Below are 16,715 nucleotides of genomic sequence, written 5' to 3'. Positions count from 1 at the left end.
TCAGAGAAGACCCACTCCATCAGGTGTGGCACTATCGTTATGCTAAATGGGATAGATTCAGAACAGGTTAGTAGCTCAAAATTAGGCATCCATGAGGTGCTGTGGGCCATCAACAGCAGCAGAATTGTATTCCACCACAATTTGTAACCTCATGGCCTGGCATATCTCTCACTCCACAATTACCATCAAGCTATGGGACCGACCATGGTTCTATGAAGAGTGTAGGGGTGCATGCCAGGAGCAGCACCATGCATACCTAAAAATGAAATGCCAACCTGGTGAAGCTAGAACACAGGACTGCATACATGCTAAACAGAAGCAGCTCATTTTCGACAGAATTAAGTGATCCTACAATCAACAGATCAGGTCAAGGCTGTGCAGTCCTGCCGCATCCAGTCGTGAATGGTGGTGGACAATTAAATAACTAACAGCAGGAGAAGGCTGCACAAACATCCTCATCCTTCAAGATGGGGGGAAACCAGCACGTCAGTGCAAATGATGATGCTCACATGTTTGCGACCATCTTCAACCAGAAGTGCTGAATAAATGATGCAACTCTGTCTCTTTCTAAACTCCCCACCATCACAGATGCCAGTCTTCAGCCAACCAATTCACTCCACTTGATTTCGCGAAATGGCTGAGCGCACTGAATACAGCAATGGCTATGGGCCTAACAAACTTCCTGGCTATAGTGCTGAATACTTGTGTTGCAGAACTAGCCACGCCCCTTGCCAAGCTGTTCCAGTACGACTACAGCACTGGCATCCACTCAACAAAGTGGAAAATTGCCCAGGTATAGCCTAGCCACAAAAGGCAAGACAAATCCAATTGGGCCAATTATCACTCCATCAGTCTACTCTCAATCATCAGCAAAGTGATGGAAGGGGTCATCGACAGTGCTATCAAGCAATACTTAACAGTTCCTGCTCACCAGTGCTTAGGTTTTGCCAGGACCACTTGGCTCCTGACCTCATTACAACTTTGGTTCAGACTTGAACAAAAGTGCTAAATTCCAGAGGTGAGTTGAGTGTGACTGCCCTTGACATGAAGGCAGCATCTAACCATGTATGGCACCAAGGAACCCTAGTACAATTGAAGTCAATGGGAATAGGGGGAAAACTCTCAATTGGCTGAAGTCATACCTAGCACAAAGGAAGATGTTTTTGTTGAAGGCTTATCATTTCAGCCCTAGGACATTCCTGCAGGAGTTCCTCATGGTAGTGTTCTAGCCTAACCATATTCAGACGTAGATGAGCTTTCCGGACGTCGATGGTGGGCACTGAGGAAATGGCTTATTACCTGCACCAGATTCCACCCCCCCCTCCGCCCCCCTTTACCCCCCTTCCACCCCCCCCCCCCACCCCCGTCCCCTTCCCTGCTCCACCCTCTCAGCTCACCCCCTCACAACCCCGTCCCAGCCCGCCCCCCCCCGCACCATCTTCACCCCGCACCCCCTTCCCCTGCACCCCCCCCCCCCACCCCCTCCCTCTACCCCTCCCCCTTGCATCCCCTCCTCCCACCGGCACCATCCTACACCTGTGTAGGGGCCCCAACAACCCCACTGCCTTGTGGGCGTCTCGGGAGAGACCAAGGCTAAGGGAGTAAACCCCAACAGAAAATCCGGAGCGGAACCCCGTAGGCGGTCATGTGTCACCTTTGGCATGTTTCCGGCAGTTCCTGCAGCCATACTGGTGCCAAACGTCGTGTCCTGCACTCCTTTGGACCCCACCAGAAAGGCCGAGAGGGGGGTTTTGACGACTGGGCAACTCTCAACCTCCATAAATTTGCCCAGGCATGCGCCATGGAGAGGTCACTCCATAGTTGCCTCACAGCGACTGAAACAACACGGAAGGCAGCAGTTACGGGTTATAAGTCCAGATAAATTGGCGTAGAAACTGGGCGCCACGGGTTGCCTTTGTCGGTGGGAGAGGTCATTGCACCTCACTGGACAGCTACCGCCCGCCTCAAACCGGGCAGCCCCCGGTCAATAAGGTTCTGTCCCGCCACAGTCTGCCTGCTTCAATGGGTGCTTGGAGCTCAGGGTCATTGCCCGAAAGGTGGACTGATACACCGCACCAAACAACATGAAAAATGGAAAGAAGGTACCAGCCCTTCGCTTTGCAAGCTGGAACTTCAGAACTATGTGTCCTGGCCTGTCGGAAGACCTTACACAAATCAACGATTCTCGGAAGACCGCCATCATTAACAACGAGCTCAGTAGACTCAATGTGGACATTGCAGCACTTCAGGAGACTCGCCTCCCCGCGAGTGGCTCTCTAGCAGAGCAAGACTACACCTTCTTCTGGCAGGGCAGGGATCCTGAAGAACCAAGACAGCATGGAGTGGGCTTCGCCATCAGAAACTCCTTGCTCAGCATGATAGAGCCTCCCTCAAATGGCTCGGAACGCATACTGTCCATCCGACTGCTCACCACCTCTGGTCCAGTACACCTACTCAGCATCTATGCTCCAACACTCTGTTCCGCACCTGAAGCTAAAGACCAGTTCTATGAACAACTCCATAACATCATTAGCAGCATCCCCAACACCGAACACCTATTCCTGCTGGGGGACTTTAATGCCAGGGTTGGGGCCGACCATGACTCATGGCCCTCCTGCCTTGGGCGCTATGGCGTTGGAAGGATGAATGAGAACGGGCAGAGACTGCTTGAGTTGTGTACCTATCATAACCTCTGCATCACCAACTCGTTCTTTCACACTAAACCCTGTCACCAGGTTTCATGGAGGCACCCAAGATCACGTCGTTGGCACCAGCTAGACCTCATTGTCACAAGGCGAGCCGCCTTAAACAGTGTTCAAATCACACGCAGCTTCCACAGTGCGGACTGCGACACCGACCACTCCCTGGTGTGCAGCAAGGTTAGACTCAGACCAAAGAAGTTGCATCATTCCAAGCAGAAGGGCCACCCGCGCATCAACACGAGCAGAATTTCTCACCCACAGCTGTTACAAAAATTTCTAAATTCACTTGTAACAGCCCTTCAAAACACTCCCACAGGGGATGCTGAGACCAAGTGGGCCCACATCAGAGACGCCATCTATGAGTCAGCTTTGACCACCTACGGCAAAAGTGCGAAGAGAAATGCAGACTGGTTTCAATCTCATAATGAAGAGCTGGAACCTGTCATAGCCGCTAAGCGCATTGCACTTTTGAACTACAAGAAAGCCCCCAGCGATTTAACATCCGCAGCACTTAAAGCAGCCAGAAGTACTGCACAAAGAACAGCTAGGCGTTGCGCAAACGACTACTGGCAACACCTATGCAGCCATATTCAGCTGGCCTCAGACACCGGAAACATCAGAGGAATGTATGATGGCATGAAGAGAGCTCTTGGGCCAACCATCAAGAAGATCACCCCCCTCAAATCTAAATTGGTGGGACATAATCACTGACCAACGCAAACAGATGGACCGCTGGGTTGAGCACTACCTAGAACTGTACTCCAGGGAGAATGCTGTCACTGAGACTGCCCTCAATGCAGCCCAGCCTCTACCAGTCATGGATGAGCTGGACATACAGCCAACCAAATCGGAACTCAGTGATGCCATTGATTCCCTAGCCAGCGGAAAAGCCCCTGGGAAGGACAGCATTACCCCTGAAATAATCAAGAGTGCCAAGCCTGCTATACTCTCAGCACTACATGAACTGCTATGCCTGTGCTGGGACGAGGGAGCAGTACCCCAGGACATGCGCGATGCCAACATCATCACCCTCTATAAAAACAAAGGTGACCGCGGTGACTGCAACAACTACCGTGGAATCTCCCTGCTCAGCATAGTGGGGAAAGTCTTTGCTCGAGTCGCTCTGAACAGGCTCCAGAAGCTGGCCGAGCGCGTCTACCCTGAGGCACAGTGTGGCTTTCGTGCAGAGAGATCGACTATTGACATGCTGTTCTCCCTTCGTCAGATACAGGAGAAATGCCGTGAACAACAGATGCCCCTCTACATTGCTTTCATTGATCTCACCAAAGCCTTTGACCTCGTCAGCAGACGTGGTCTCTTCAGACTACTAGAAAAGATCGGATGTCCACCAAAGCTACTAAGTATCATCACCTCATTCCATGACAATATGAAAGGCACAATTCAACATGGTGGCTCCTCATCAGAGCCCTTTCCTATCCTGAGTGGTGTGAAACAGGGCTGTGTTCTCGCACCCACACTTTTTGGGATTTTCTTCTCCCTGCTGCTTTCACATGCGTTCAAATCCTCTGAAGAAGGAATTTTCCTCCACACAAGATCAGGGGGCAGGTTGTTCAACCTTGCCCGTCTAAGAGCGAAGTCCAAAGTACGGAAAGTCCTCATCAGAGAACTCCTCTTTGCTGACGATGCTGCTTTAACATCTCACACTGAAGAATGCCTGCAGAGTCTCATCGACAGGTTTGCGTCTGCCTGCAATGAATTTGGCCTAACCATCAGCCTCAAGAAAACGAACATCATGGGGCAGGATGTCAGAAATGCTCCATCCATCAATATTGGCGACCACGCTCTGGAAGTGGTTCAAGAGTTCACCTACCTAGGCTCAACTATCACCAGTAACCTGTCTCTAGATGCAGAAATCAACAAGCGCATGGGTAAGGCTTCCACTGCTATGTTCAGACTGGCCAAGAGAGTGTGGGAAAATGGCGCACTGACACGGAACACAAAAGTCCGAGTGTATCAGGCCTGTGTCCTCAGTACCTTGCTCTACGGCAGCGAGGCCTGGACAACGTATGCCAGCCAAGAGCGACGTCTCAATTCATTCCATCTTCGCTGCCTTCGGAGAATACTTGGCATCAGGTGGCAGGACTATATCTCCAACACAGAAGTCCTTGAAGCGGCCAACATCCCCAGCTTATACACACTACTGAGTCAGCGGCGCTTGAGATGGCTTGGCCATGTGAGCCGCATGGAAGATGGCAGGATCCCCAAAGACACATTGTACAGCGAGCTCGCCACTGGTATCAGACCCACCGGCCGTCCATGTCTCCGTTATAAAGACGTCTGCAAACGCGACATGAAATCGTGTGACATTGATCACAAGTCATGGGAGTCAGTTGCCAGCATTCGCCAGAGCTGGCGGGCAGCCATAAAGACAGGGCTAAATTGTGGCGAGTCGAAGAGACTTAGTAGTTGGCAGGAAAAAAGACAGAGGCGCAAGGGGAGAGCCAACTGTGCAACAGCCCCAACAAACAAATTTCTCTGCAGCACCTGTGGAAGAGCCTGTCACTCCAGAATTGGCCTTTATAGCCACTCCAGGCGCTGCTTCACAAACCACTGACCACCTCCAGGCGCGTATCCATTGTCTCTCGAGATAAGGAGGCCCAAAAGAAAAGATATTCAGCTACCTCAACAATGACATTCACGCCATATATATACTGTGGCTGCAAGAGCTGGTCAGATGCTGTGAATTCTGCAGTGAGTAACTCGCCACCTGACTCCCCAAAGTCTGTCCACTATCTACAAGGTACAAGTCAGGAGTGTGATGGAATACTGTCCACTTGCTTGGATGAGTGCAGCTTCAACAACACTCAAGAAGCTCAACACCATTCAGGACAAAGCAATCTGCTTGATGAAAACCCCATCCTCCACCTTCAACTTTTACTCCCTTCAACAGTTACTCACCATGTCTACCATGCACTGCAGCAACTTGCCAAGACTTCTTTGCCAGCACCTCCCAAACCTGCAACCTCAACCGCTGAGAAGGCAAAGTGGCGCATGGGAACATCCACCAATGAGTTCTGCTCAGGTCACACACCATCTTGACTTGGAGATATATCACTTTTCCTTCATTGCTGGGTCAAAATCCTGAAACTCACTACCTAACAGCACTATGGATGTACCTACACCACGCAAACTGCAGCGGTTCAAGAAGGCAGCTCACAACCCCTTTCTTGAGGGCAGTTAGGGATGGATAACAAATGCTGTCCTTCCCGTGGCACCCACATCAGGTGAATCAATAAATAAAAAAGGCAAGCTGAACCCCCACCCTCTCCAAGAAGGGCAGGACAGTGGCGGGGTATTTTTAAGAAAACAGAACTTGCCTATTGGGGGTCGGGTGAGTTAAGTAACCTGCTCCTGAGAGATGGGTCAGTAATTATAATGTGGTAATGAAGCTGCTTATGTGCTTCAGATTTGGATTTAAAGGCTTCTGGCTTCCCAGGGCTCTGGAATCCCAGCAGCTAAAGGAAGACAGGAACTTCTGGATCCAGCAGCCAAGTGTTTTTCCAGCGCTGCTTTGGGCCAGGAGGAGTAGGAGTATTGTCCTAGCTCTCAACCTGCCTCCTTTCCTGCGATCTCCAGAACCCCCACCCTCATAATCTCTTGTGACTATCCTGCTCAGTTGTTTTTTGTTGAGGGCTGGTGATGGGGACTGAGTGTGTGCAAGAGTCATGGGATTTGTGACCTTTGATGCATGATTGTTTTTACCATAAGCATAGATTAAGATCAAATACTCCACAGAACCTGCTGGTCCCTGTATTGCTGCACCCATGTGTCATCCATGGAAGGCAGCTAGACTGGGTTAAATAGCAGCATTGTGGAAATGGGTGGATGGTCTGGAATTCATTGTTAACAGATTAAATAAACAAAATAAAGCTCCTGATGGGGTGCATTTTATATTGTTTGTAGGAGTGGGTCAGTTGGGTCGAATGTTCTTATCTTTTCTAATACACCACAGTATGTTCTTATTTAGTGTTGTATGATGTGTAATGATTGACACAAAAATGGAAATTGCATTGTCAGGCTATCCCGAATGGCTGGTCAAAATGGACAAATGCTGCAGTAATGTTTAAATTTATAGTTCGAGAAGATTGGTAAATGAACAGTTTATTTTGTTAGGTTGCTCATGTGTTGTGAAAGTCATGATATTTGTGTAATCAGTTGTTCCGGGGGTAGTTGAGAAAGCAATTGTACTGGTTTTTAACAATTAGCAGGATGTACTACAGGCAGTAGCTTTACATCGTTCACACAAGTGGGTCAAGAGATAATAGTTTGTGTTACATTGTGTGAAGCATGTTTGAACATGGAAAAAGAAATGAGATGTAGCAGTAAGAAAGATAGAAAATTACAAGCAGCTCTGATTAAAATCAACTTTTTCTTGATCGATATGAGCTTCATGTTTGTGCAAACTGCAGACCTGCAGTTTTCCACAGCCAAGGCGGAACCTCTTTCTGTGTGTTGCTTAATGCAGCAAGATCCTGACCTGTCTTTAAGTTAGTGTTTCTCATCTACAGAAACTGATGATGTGGCATTTTCTGATTGGCCAAGTCTTGCTAGCAGAGAAATTAAACCAGTCGGTTCCATGGATTGGCTGTGAAAAATTGTTTGCTTAAGGCAAGGTGTGTCATGTTACAACAGTCATCTGTAATGTTATTTGGTTCTAATGAAGGGCGATTGTCTGAAATGTTTATTTTGCTTCCTTCCACAAGTGCTGTATCTGCCTTGCTGACTGTTGCCAACATACTCAGTTTTTGTTTGATTTCCAACATCTACAGTATTTTTATTCAATGTTGCAACTGAGCCTTGTTAAATAATTTAAATAAAGTCAAGTGTGCCATCTAGTGGGTCATGCCAGTCAACACATAGTGTGTAAGCACAGCAGAGAAAAAGCATTTAATTCCCCTCCTCTTGTACATGTTTCTCCGCAAGTCCCATTCTCCTGGCAGGTAGCTTGCAAAGCAGATTTGTTAACTCGGGTCGCCAGTATGTTGATCGTGAGATACTGGTAACTTGCTGTTGGTGTTTGTTGAGTAGCTCGCAAAGAGTGCAGCAGTCTGGGCACAGCACTGGGGAAAGAGCATGTGCAGACATGCAGCTGTCGGCTGCTGTGAATTCCACATGCTGCACTTGCGCAGACAGGCCAGGATTCTTGGCCAAACTTTTACCTTTCCTTGGCAGAGCCCGGATGAGTGTGCAGTATGCCGTTTTGAAGGGAGGTGAGAAACTGAGAAAATTGTCGAATTGCCAGTTAATGGAAGGGGGTCAGGGTCCCATAAAGGGGCCACTGGCCGGGAACCACCTTCAGTCAGCATTAAAGAGGAAGCTCGTCTGGGAGGCTCAAGCAGCTCCATGAATTTCTCATCATCTGGGCTATTGCAGGGGTGGGGCTGGTACCTTGACAATTGTAATTTGTATTTTGGGCACTCAACATTCCAATAATTTTACGTTTCAAGGTCTAATACTTTTCAAACAGTTTGGACACCATTAATCTTGTTTGTGAGGGAGATCTCTCTGTTCTCTTTGCAGATGTTGATGGATCTGACTGTAGTTAGTGTTTTCTATTCTGGTGATTGTGCTGAATGTTACGGTTGCTATGGGAGCCAAGCTCTCCTGCACATTTAACAAGTTGCCATTCACTCTTCAACTCTTGCCACTTTCAGCAGCTAATTGTCCTGGTCTTAAATACACAGAAAAGATAGCAAGATTTGCAAGAAAAGCATATTCAGACAACTCAGCAGTTGTTTTTGATTTTTCTTCTGGAATTTCTTTCCAGTTTCCAAGGATAATTGAGTGTGAATCCAACATTTTAATTTAACCCAATTTACCAACTATGACCATCTGCATTCCACTCATCTACATTTCCAGCAACAAATTATTTGTCATGTTTCACATGCGGCACAGTGGCTAGCACTGCAGCTTCACAGCTCCAGCGACCCGGGTTCCATTCTGGGTATTGCCTGTGTGGAGTTTGCAAGTTCTCCCTGTGTATGCGTGGGTTTTCTCTGGGTGCTCCGGTTTCCTCCCACATGCCAAAGACTTGCAGGTTGATAGGTAAATTGGCCATTATAAATTGTCCCTAGTTTAGGTAGGTGGTAGGGAAAAAGAGGGACAGGTGGGGATGTGGTAGGAATATGGGATTAGTGTCGGATTAGTTTAAATGGGTGGTTGATGGTCGGCACAGACTCGGTGGGCCGAAGGGCCTGTTTCAGTGCTGTATCTCTTAAAAAAAAACATAGTATTTGATCATATGTCTTTATTTTATTTGTTGACAATCTCCCTCCATACCGTTTATCTAAAAAGGTTAACTGACACATCATCAGATACTTTGTGAGGGAGGGTGGTTGGTAATATTGTAGTCATGCTCGGGTTTGGGATATTAATGATTATGATAGAGACAGAGGGAGGTTTAAAAAAATTCAAACCCGAACCATCGAGCAGAGACCATTTGCTTGCAGAAGCCAAGTTGGTCTTCAAAATGACATTCAATTGAAATTGAGATATCCTGCAACTGACTCCTGGAGTCTTGTGGATATGGAGAGGTACAGCAATATCCGCACAGCAGCAATGAAAGTGGCTTCCTTGTTTGGTTCCACATATCTTTGGACGGCATGCAGTGTCAAGTATCATGCTGAAATAAAGTTAATACCAGTTTTCTTTCTTATTAAATATGTTGTAACTATAGCTACATATTTACTTTGTATTTATCTATCCAGATTTTTGTTTATATATGTTTAAGTGGCTCATGACATTTTTCGTTTCAGAAGTAGTTTTCACTAAAGAAAAGGTTGATGTGTTAACTAATACCATACCAGACTACTTGCTATTTACAGTTTAGACATCCCGCTGTTTTCAGCCTTTCATGTGATTTGCTCCTTGCAGGTTGAGGAAGGCTGGTGGAAGGGAATCCTGAATGAGAAAGCTGGATTGTTCCCATCCAATTTTGTTAAGGAGTTGACTGATCACACTGAAGATGGGCAGTCTAATGAGATGTTAAGTGAAGCAGGTAAGGACAGTTTATTTATTTACAGGGCACCAGAATTTAAAAAAAAATTATTCATTACCTTGACCACAACTGTGAAGCAAGCTATTTCATAGATGCAGATTAAATTGCATTTTGTCAGATGTGGCTCAGCTGGAGCACCTTTACCTCTGAATCACAGGGTTTCGGGTTGGTTCAGGTCTCACTCCAGGATTTGAGCACAAATTTCAAGGCTGACATTTCAGTGCAGTACTGAGGGAGTGCTGCACTCAGATGCTGTATTTCGAATGAGACCGTCAACCGAGGCATGATCTAACCCCTCAGGTGGACGTGAAGGATTCCATGGCACTATTTTGAAGAAGAGCTTATCCCCAGTGTCCTGGCCAATGTTTATCCCCCAAACAACATTACAAAAACAAATTATCTGGTCATTCCCACGTGGCTGTTAGTGGGAGCTTGCTATGCACAAATTGGCTGCCAGGTTTCCTACATTATAACCAATAACTACACTTCAAAAGTACTTGATTGGTTGTAAAGCCTTTGAAATGACTGGTGGTCGTTAAAAGCGCTATATAAATGCAAGTCCTTTTTTTTTAAATGCTGAGGTATTGTCATAATACTTACTAAGGATAAAGTGTAGCCATAGTCATTTACAGCAGAGAAAGAGGCTATTTAGCCCATCAAGTCCATACCAGTTCTCCACAGAGCTTTCCAGTCAGTCCCACTCCCCCACTTGACACCTGTAGCCCTGCAAATATATTTCCTTCAAGTGGCCATCCAGTTTCCTTTTAAAGTAATTGTTTGTCTGGTTGGTGAGTTCCAGGTCATGACCACCTGCTGCATTTAAAACAAAAGTTCTTCCTCGCATTCCTCCTGCATCTCTTGCCCAAAACCATCAATCTGTGTGTCCAAGTCCTTGTACCATTAGTTAATGGGTATACTTTTTTCCTTGTCTAACCTATCTAAGCTTGCCATAATCTGTACATTTCTATTAAATCTCCCCTCAATCTCCTTTGTTTTAAGGAGAACAACAGCAGTTTTACCAACCTAACCATGTAACTAAAATCCCCCACCCCTGGAATCATTCTGGTAAATCTCCTCTGCACCCTTTCAAGGATCCTCACATCTTTCCTAAAGTATGGTGACCAGAACTGGTTGAAATACTCCAGTTGGGGCCTAACCAGAACTTTATAAAGGTTCAGCATAACCTCCCTGCTTTTGTACTCAGTGCCTTTATTTATGAAACCCAAGATCCCAATGCTTTACTAACCACTCTCTCAACATGTCCTGCCACCTTCAAAGATTGCAGCACTGGCAGCCCCAGGTCCTTCTGTTCCTGCACATTCTTTAGAACTGTGCCATTAAGTATCTATTGCCTCTCCCTATTCCTTCTGCCAAAATGCATTACTTCACACTTGCCAGTATTAAATTCCATCTGCCACTTCGCTTCCCATTCTGCTATCCAATTTATGTCCAGTTGCAGGCTGTTCATGTCATCCTCACTGGTATTCCAAGATATATGTAGAAAAAAAAATCAGTGGTCGCAGCACTGACGCTTGGGAAGACTTCCAGTCTGAAAAACAAACCTTTACTATAACTCGCTGTTTTCTGTCCTTAAGCCAATTTTTTTATCCAAATGAACACTGACCCATGTGGTACCTTATCAAGCGCTTTCTTAAAATGCATATAAATAACATCCACTGCATTCCCTTCATCAGCCTTCTCATTACTTCATCAAAAGATGTAATTATGTGAGTCAAGCGTGAACTGCCTTTGACAAATCCGTTCTGGCTATCCTTAATTAACTCTAACATTTCCAAGTGCCTTGTTGGTTTTTTTCCCCATTGATTGCTGTTTCTAAAATCTTATCCACCACTGATAAAGTGAATGGCCTGTAGTTGCTAGGACTGTCCTTACACCGTTTCTTGAATAAGGGTGTCACATTTGCTATTCTCCAATCCTCTGGCACCTCTCCTGGATCCAGGGAAGATTGGAATATCTCTACTATCTCGTCCCCCTTCCTTTAGCAACCTAACATGGGTTCTGTTCCCAGCATGCAGCCCTTCCCACCTTATTTGCCTGAATAGATCACCGTAGCATCCTGGGAAGAGCTAAGAGTGAAAGGATTTGCTTGTGGTAGAAGTAGATGTGAATTCCAGGTGACTTATCTACGCTAAGCATAGCCATCCTTTTTAGTACCTCTCCCTGCAACCCCCTCCCCAGTTTTTACCCAATCCAATGCCTCTATTCTCTCCACTTCTGCCAATATTTTGTCAGATTCCACTTCTTTAGTGAACACTGATACAAAGTACTCATGAACTATATTAGCTTTGCCTTGTGGCTCTAAGCATACATTGCTCTCTTTGTCCGTTATAGGCCTCACTCCACCTCTTACAACTCACTTTTTACATGCCGGTAGAAGACTTTTGGGTTCCCTTTTCTGTTGACTGCCATTCTATTCTCACATTCTCTTTTTCAGTCTTATTTTCCTCTTCACCTCCCCTGTCAGCTTGTATTTAGTCTGGTTCTCACTTGAAGAATTCAGCTGACATGCATCATACACCCTTTTTTTTTCATCGTAATCTCTATGTTCCTCATCATCCAAGAAGCTCTGTTATTTCACCCTCATTGGAATGTACCTAGCCTTTACCTGAAACATCTCTTCCTTAAAGATAACCCAGTGTTCCGATACAGCTCTTCCTGCCAGTCTTTAGTTGCATTCTACCCTGGCTAGATCCCTTCTCATTGCATTGAAATTAGCCCTCTTCCAATTAGTCTTTTTGTTTTCTTAATAGAAGGGAAAAGAACACAAAGAAAAGATAATGGGATAGGTTTTCATCTTTATTGCCTGGGTGGAATGCGGAAAGAAGAATCTGACGGTGAGGATTCTGTGCATCCTGGAGAACATGACTGATTTTCCTTCTATTAATTTCGATTGGAAAATTCAAGTGGGTTCTGTTCCCAGCATGCAGCCCTTCCCACCTTATTTGCCTGAATAGATCAAAGTAGCATCCTGGGAAAAGCTAAGAGTGAAAGGATTTGCTTGTGGTAGAAGTAGATGTGAATTCCAGTTAACTTCAATTTTTTCATTAAAATAAAAGCAAAACGCTGCGGATCGTGGAAGTCTGAAATAAAAACAGAAAATGTTGGAAATATTCAGCAGGTCTGGCAGCGTCTTTTTCATTAGTTGATTGAAGAGTAAGGCATTGTGAAGTTCGGGAGGAACCAAAGAGAAGAAAGTCTGTACCTCAGCGCTAAGTATAGAATGAGTATTGTTAAGCTACGGCTGCTATCAAAAAGTACATCTTTTTATGAAGGAAGTTCCTTTCTCGAGTATGAAGATGGTCACTCTTGAATAGGCATGGTTCCAAGGACACTGACAGATTTCCAGCTGGCTATTCTTAGTTTCAGTCAAGACAAAGAGTGCTAACTGGCTATTTGATATGGAGGATTTTAGAGCCAAAAATGAAATTGTCTAGGGATTGGCTGCTGGCACTAAGGAGTTATATTTGTATCTGGATTATGTGTTTTCTTCGCCTGAGGTCATGCACATTGAGACAGTTGTGGAACCTCCTCTGCTCCTCCAGCTGACATGAGTTTACTTCAAATTAAGACCTTCCTGGTCAACATGACACTATAAAATCAGGGGATCCATTTGTGTACCGAGCTTGTGTAACCCTAGCAGCTGTCACAATGTAACAAATTCTGCAAATTTCTGTCCTTCCTGTAGCATTGAAAGCAATAAAAATGTCAATTCCTAAGCATATCTGAGCGATAACAGATCACTTGCCCAGCCACAAGGAAATGTAGGTATTAACTGACATTTTTAGTAGCAGTACATTGGGTTCTTTATGTAGTAATTGGGATTGTTTAAGAAAAAAGTACTGAATCATTAAAAATATTAGTATGTCACACATGTAGGCGAGTTGTACCGTATTGATTGGGGGGTGGGTGGGGGAAGAATCATCACGGAAGGCATTACGTTAAAATGTTCTTTGTTGGTTAGTTGTCTGTCTATTCACAGTAAGAAGGGGCCCATCCAAAATTAGAGCTTGTTTACTGGTCATTCTTAGAGAGCCTTTAACCCTTTGGTATTAGGTAATTTCATCTTATTTCCAAAATGAACTGTAGATAACTTGAACGGGATTTGTAAAGTACAATTTGGGGAATTGATTCAGTACAGGAAGAATTTACATTCCTCTCCCTCAGACGTGGTTGCTCAGGAAACAGATGCCCTTGTAGATGAACTTGCAGAGGTTGATGGTGGTGGTTGTTAACTTTGCTGTGTTTTTCCTCCTAATCAAATGCAAAGAAAGAATATGTAATAGCTCTCTGACAATTGGCACAGATTGAATATACTGGTTTATTGAATCATGGATCCTACTTCGGGAACCTCGATATGGCGGAGGGAAGCTTTTCACACCGGCATCAGCACCAATATGGTTAACATTTCATTCACTGGATATGTTTCATGCATCACTGATTGTTTTGTTTCCGAAGGACAGTTTTAGGTCCTGTTAGAGAATTATTTTTCCCACTGTTGGTGAATTGCTTATGGATTACTTTCTTAGATAGCAAGGGAACGTAGGCTAGCAGTATATGTGAGGCAGATAATGTGGAGTGATCCTCACACTTTCAAGAATCGCTATCTCTTAGACTTATAGTTGCGGAAGATTTGCCCTAACAACTAGTCTTGGCATGTACACCTTCTCTTCCTGCAATCTTATTTGGTCCTGGACGTTGCCAAAACTGAAGATGACCTAACTTGCAAAGTTGTCTTCATTCATGAAACTGAGGTGTCCTCCAAATGCCAGTTTGCACTACCCATTGCACCAATGCCTTGTTGAGGGTTTTTCCAGCTATGCAGCATATTTCTACTGACTGTGGTAAAGATGCAGTAATGCTCTGGCTTTGATGTACAGCTTTTATTCTGTGGGGGGAAGTGAAAGGTCACACAGGCAAATGCAGAATGCTTTCTTAAAGGGATATGTACCTTTATAAGCATAATCACCAACTATGCTTTATCTTTTGTCTATGGAGGGTATCTCAGCTTGAAGAATGCAGAGCCTATAAAGTAGCTTATCCTATAATTTGGGACATGATGCTGCTACAACCTCTAAATTGGTTTATTGACACGATTAATCACTCTTTATGCTGTATTTAAGATAGGTCTGTTACATAAGCAACAGTGACTATGTTTATCATGTTAAGCACTTTTGATTCTCTTGCTGTAACAGACATGCCCGTCAAGGATTTGATTGGAGTGGGACCTGCATCACCAACATCACCTATAGAATTTACAGGAAATGAGAGCCCAGTAGGAGCAGGAACAACTGCCCAGCCAAAGAAAATCCGTGGTGTGGGATTTGGAGACATATTTAAGGAAGGATCCGTAAAACTAAAATCAAGGTTATCCAGTACTGAACTGGAGGATAAAAAATCAGAAAAGGTGGGCCGCGTATAAGTGAAGAGGTATTATCTGCAATAGTTAGTTTGCATGATGTAAAATGTCAAGTTTTATTTAAAATGAGAGACTAGGAAATCCGACCACTTGAATCATTCAAGTTATTAGAAAATATAGGGGGAAAGGTATTTGAAATCATCGATCTTTTGAGCATTGATCTGTTAACTAGATTAACTGATCCTCTGCTCCTACAGCCCGACAAGAACTGTGCTTTCCCCTAGTTCTGGCCTGCTGTGCATCTCCCTTTGCCGCAGCATTTGGGACAGCACCTTTAGCTGTCTGGACCCTAAGGTCTGAAATTACCTACCTAAACCTGTCCATTTCTCTGCTCCTTCAAGTCGCTTCTTAAAACCTAGCACTTTGACCCAGCTTTGGATCACCTGTCCTAATATTTCCTTTTGTGCCTTGGTGTCAATTTCTGTCCATTAACGCTCCTGTGAGTCACCTTGGGATGTTTTACCATGTTAAATACGCTATATAGATACAAGGGCCGGAATTTTATGGCCCCCTCAGGAGTGGGCTGGAGGCGGGAGGGGTTTGTAAAATTGAGTGGGAGGCAGGGGCAGCGGTATTAAAGGCCCTTAATTGGCCAATTAACAGCCACTTAAGGATCTCCTGCTGCCGCTGGTATGTTACCAGTGGCGGGTGAGTGACTCAGGACCCCCAGGAAGCAGCTCAGTAAAACCTGGTGGCCTCCTTGCGCGCTGGGGGCTGGTGGGGGAGGCCCTCCTGATCGGGCACTTTTTGCCCCATGGCAGGCTCCCCATGGCAGAAGCTGCCCCCCACTGCACTACATTCCCATCCTCCTCCCCCAACCAACCCCCCACCAGCCTCCCCTCACCTTGTCTGACAGAGGACTAGCCGATTGTCCCCGCGAGGCCCAAAACCCCACTTGACTTTCTCGGTGCCAGTCCATGATCCTCCTGAAGCTGGGTGCAGCCCCAGACGTGGCCATTGCTCCCACTGGCACTGCTGAGACTGAGGAGCTGCTGGCCCCCTGACTGGCCCGCCCGAGGACAATTAAGGACCTGGGCCATGTAAAATCTCTGCATGGCTCCCAGGCCCGGTAGAGGTGGGCTTGTCCCCGACTTTTAAGCCAGTGGGCGGGGCCTTCGCCAATGTAAAATCCCGGCCAGGTTGATATTTATTACAGTGTTGATTGTTTCCAATTGGCTGCCACGTTTGCTTATGCAATAACATTGATGACATTTCAAAAGTAATGTTTTGTGTGTGAATCACTTTGAGATGTTCTGTAAATGTGAAAATTGTAATTTCTCTGTTTCGTCGCTTTCTTACACTGAGTGTGGCTTATGAGTTAAGTTGCACTCTCCTGGCTTGGAGACAAACGAAGAAAACTCACCAATTACTGGAGGCTGAAAAAGGTAGAAGAAAGGAGCACCACCTCCCCTTGGGCACAGAGTGTGAAGCTGGGAGATTGGTGATGAGGGAAAGGAGGTGCTACTTTCTGCTACCTTTTTCAGCCTCCAGTAGTTGGTGAGTTTTCATCCTTTGTCTCCAAGCTAGGAAAATGCAACTTAACTTGTAAGCCCATTGG

At 45.5% G+C, this 16,715-nt stretch overlaps 1 protein-coding gene across 4 annotated transcripts in view; it reads left to right on the top strand.

Annotated features, from left to right (window-relative positions):
* Nucleotides 1-16,715, top strand: part of opn5 (opsin 5) — a 473,827-nt gene that overhangs the window by 148,392 nt on the left and 308,720 nt on the right. For all 4 annotated transcript variants that reach the window (XM_068024828.1, XM_068024818.1, XM_068024848.1 and 1 more), the window contains 2 exons: nt 9,597-9,720; nt 14,934-15,145. In XM_068024828.1, the coding sequence (XP_067880929.1) occupies nt 9,597-9,720; nt 14,934-15,145 (336 nt within the window). The remainder of the gene's footprint in view (nt 1-9,596; nt 9,721-14,933; nt 15,146-16,715) is intronic.

The sequence above is a fragment of the Heterodontus francisci genome, chromosome 3 (assembly GCF_036365525.1).
Source record: "Heterodontus francisci isolate sHetFra1 chromosome 3, sHetFra1.hap1, whole genome shotgun sequence".
Classification (NCBI taxonomy): Eukaryota; Metazoa; Chordata; class Chondrichthyes; order Heterodontiformes; family Heterodontidae; genus Heterodontus; species Heterodontus francisci.
Note: the sequence above shows the minus strand (reverse complement) of the source record. Positions and strands in the feature narration are given on the sequence as shown.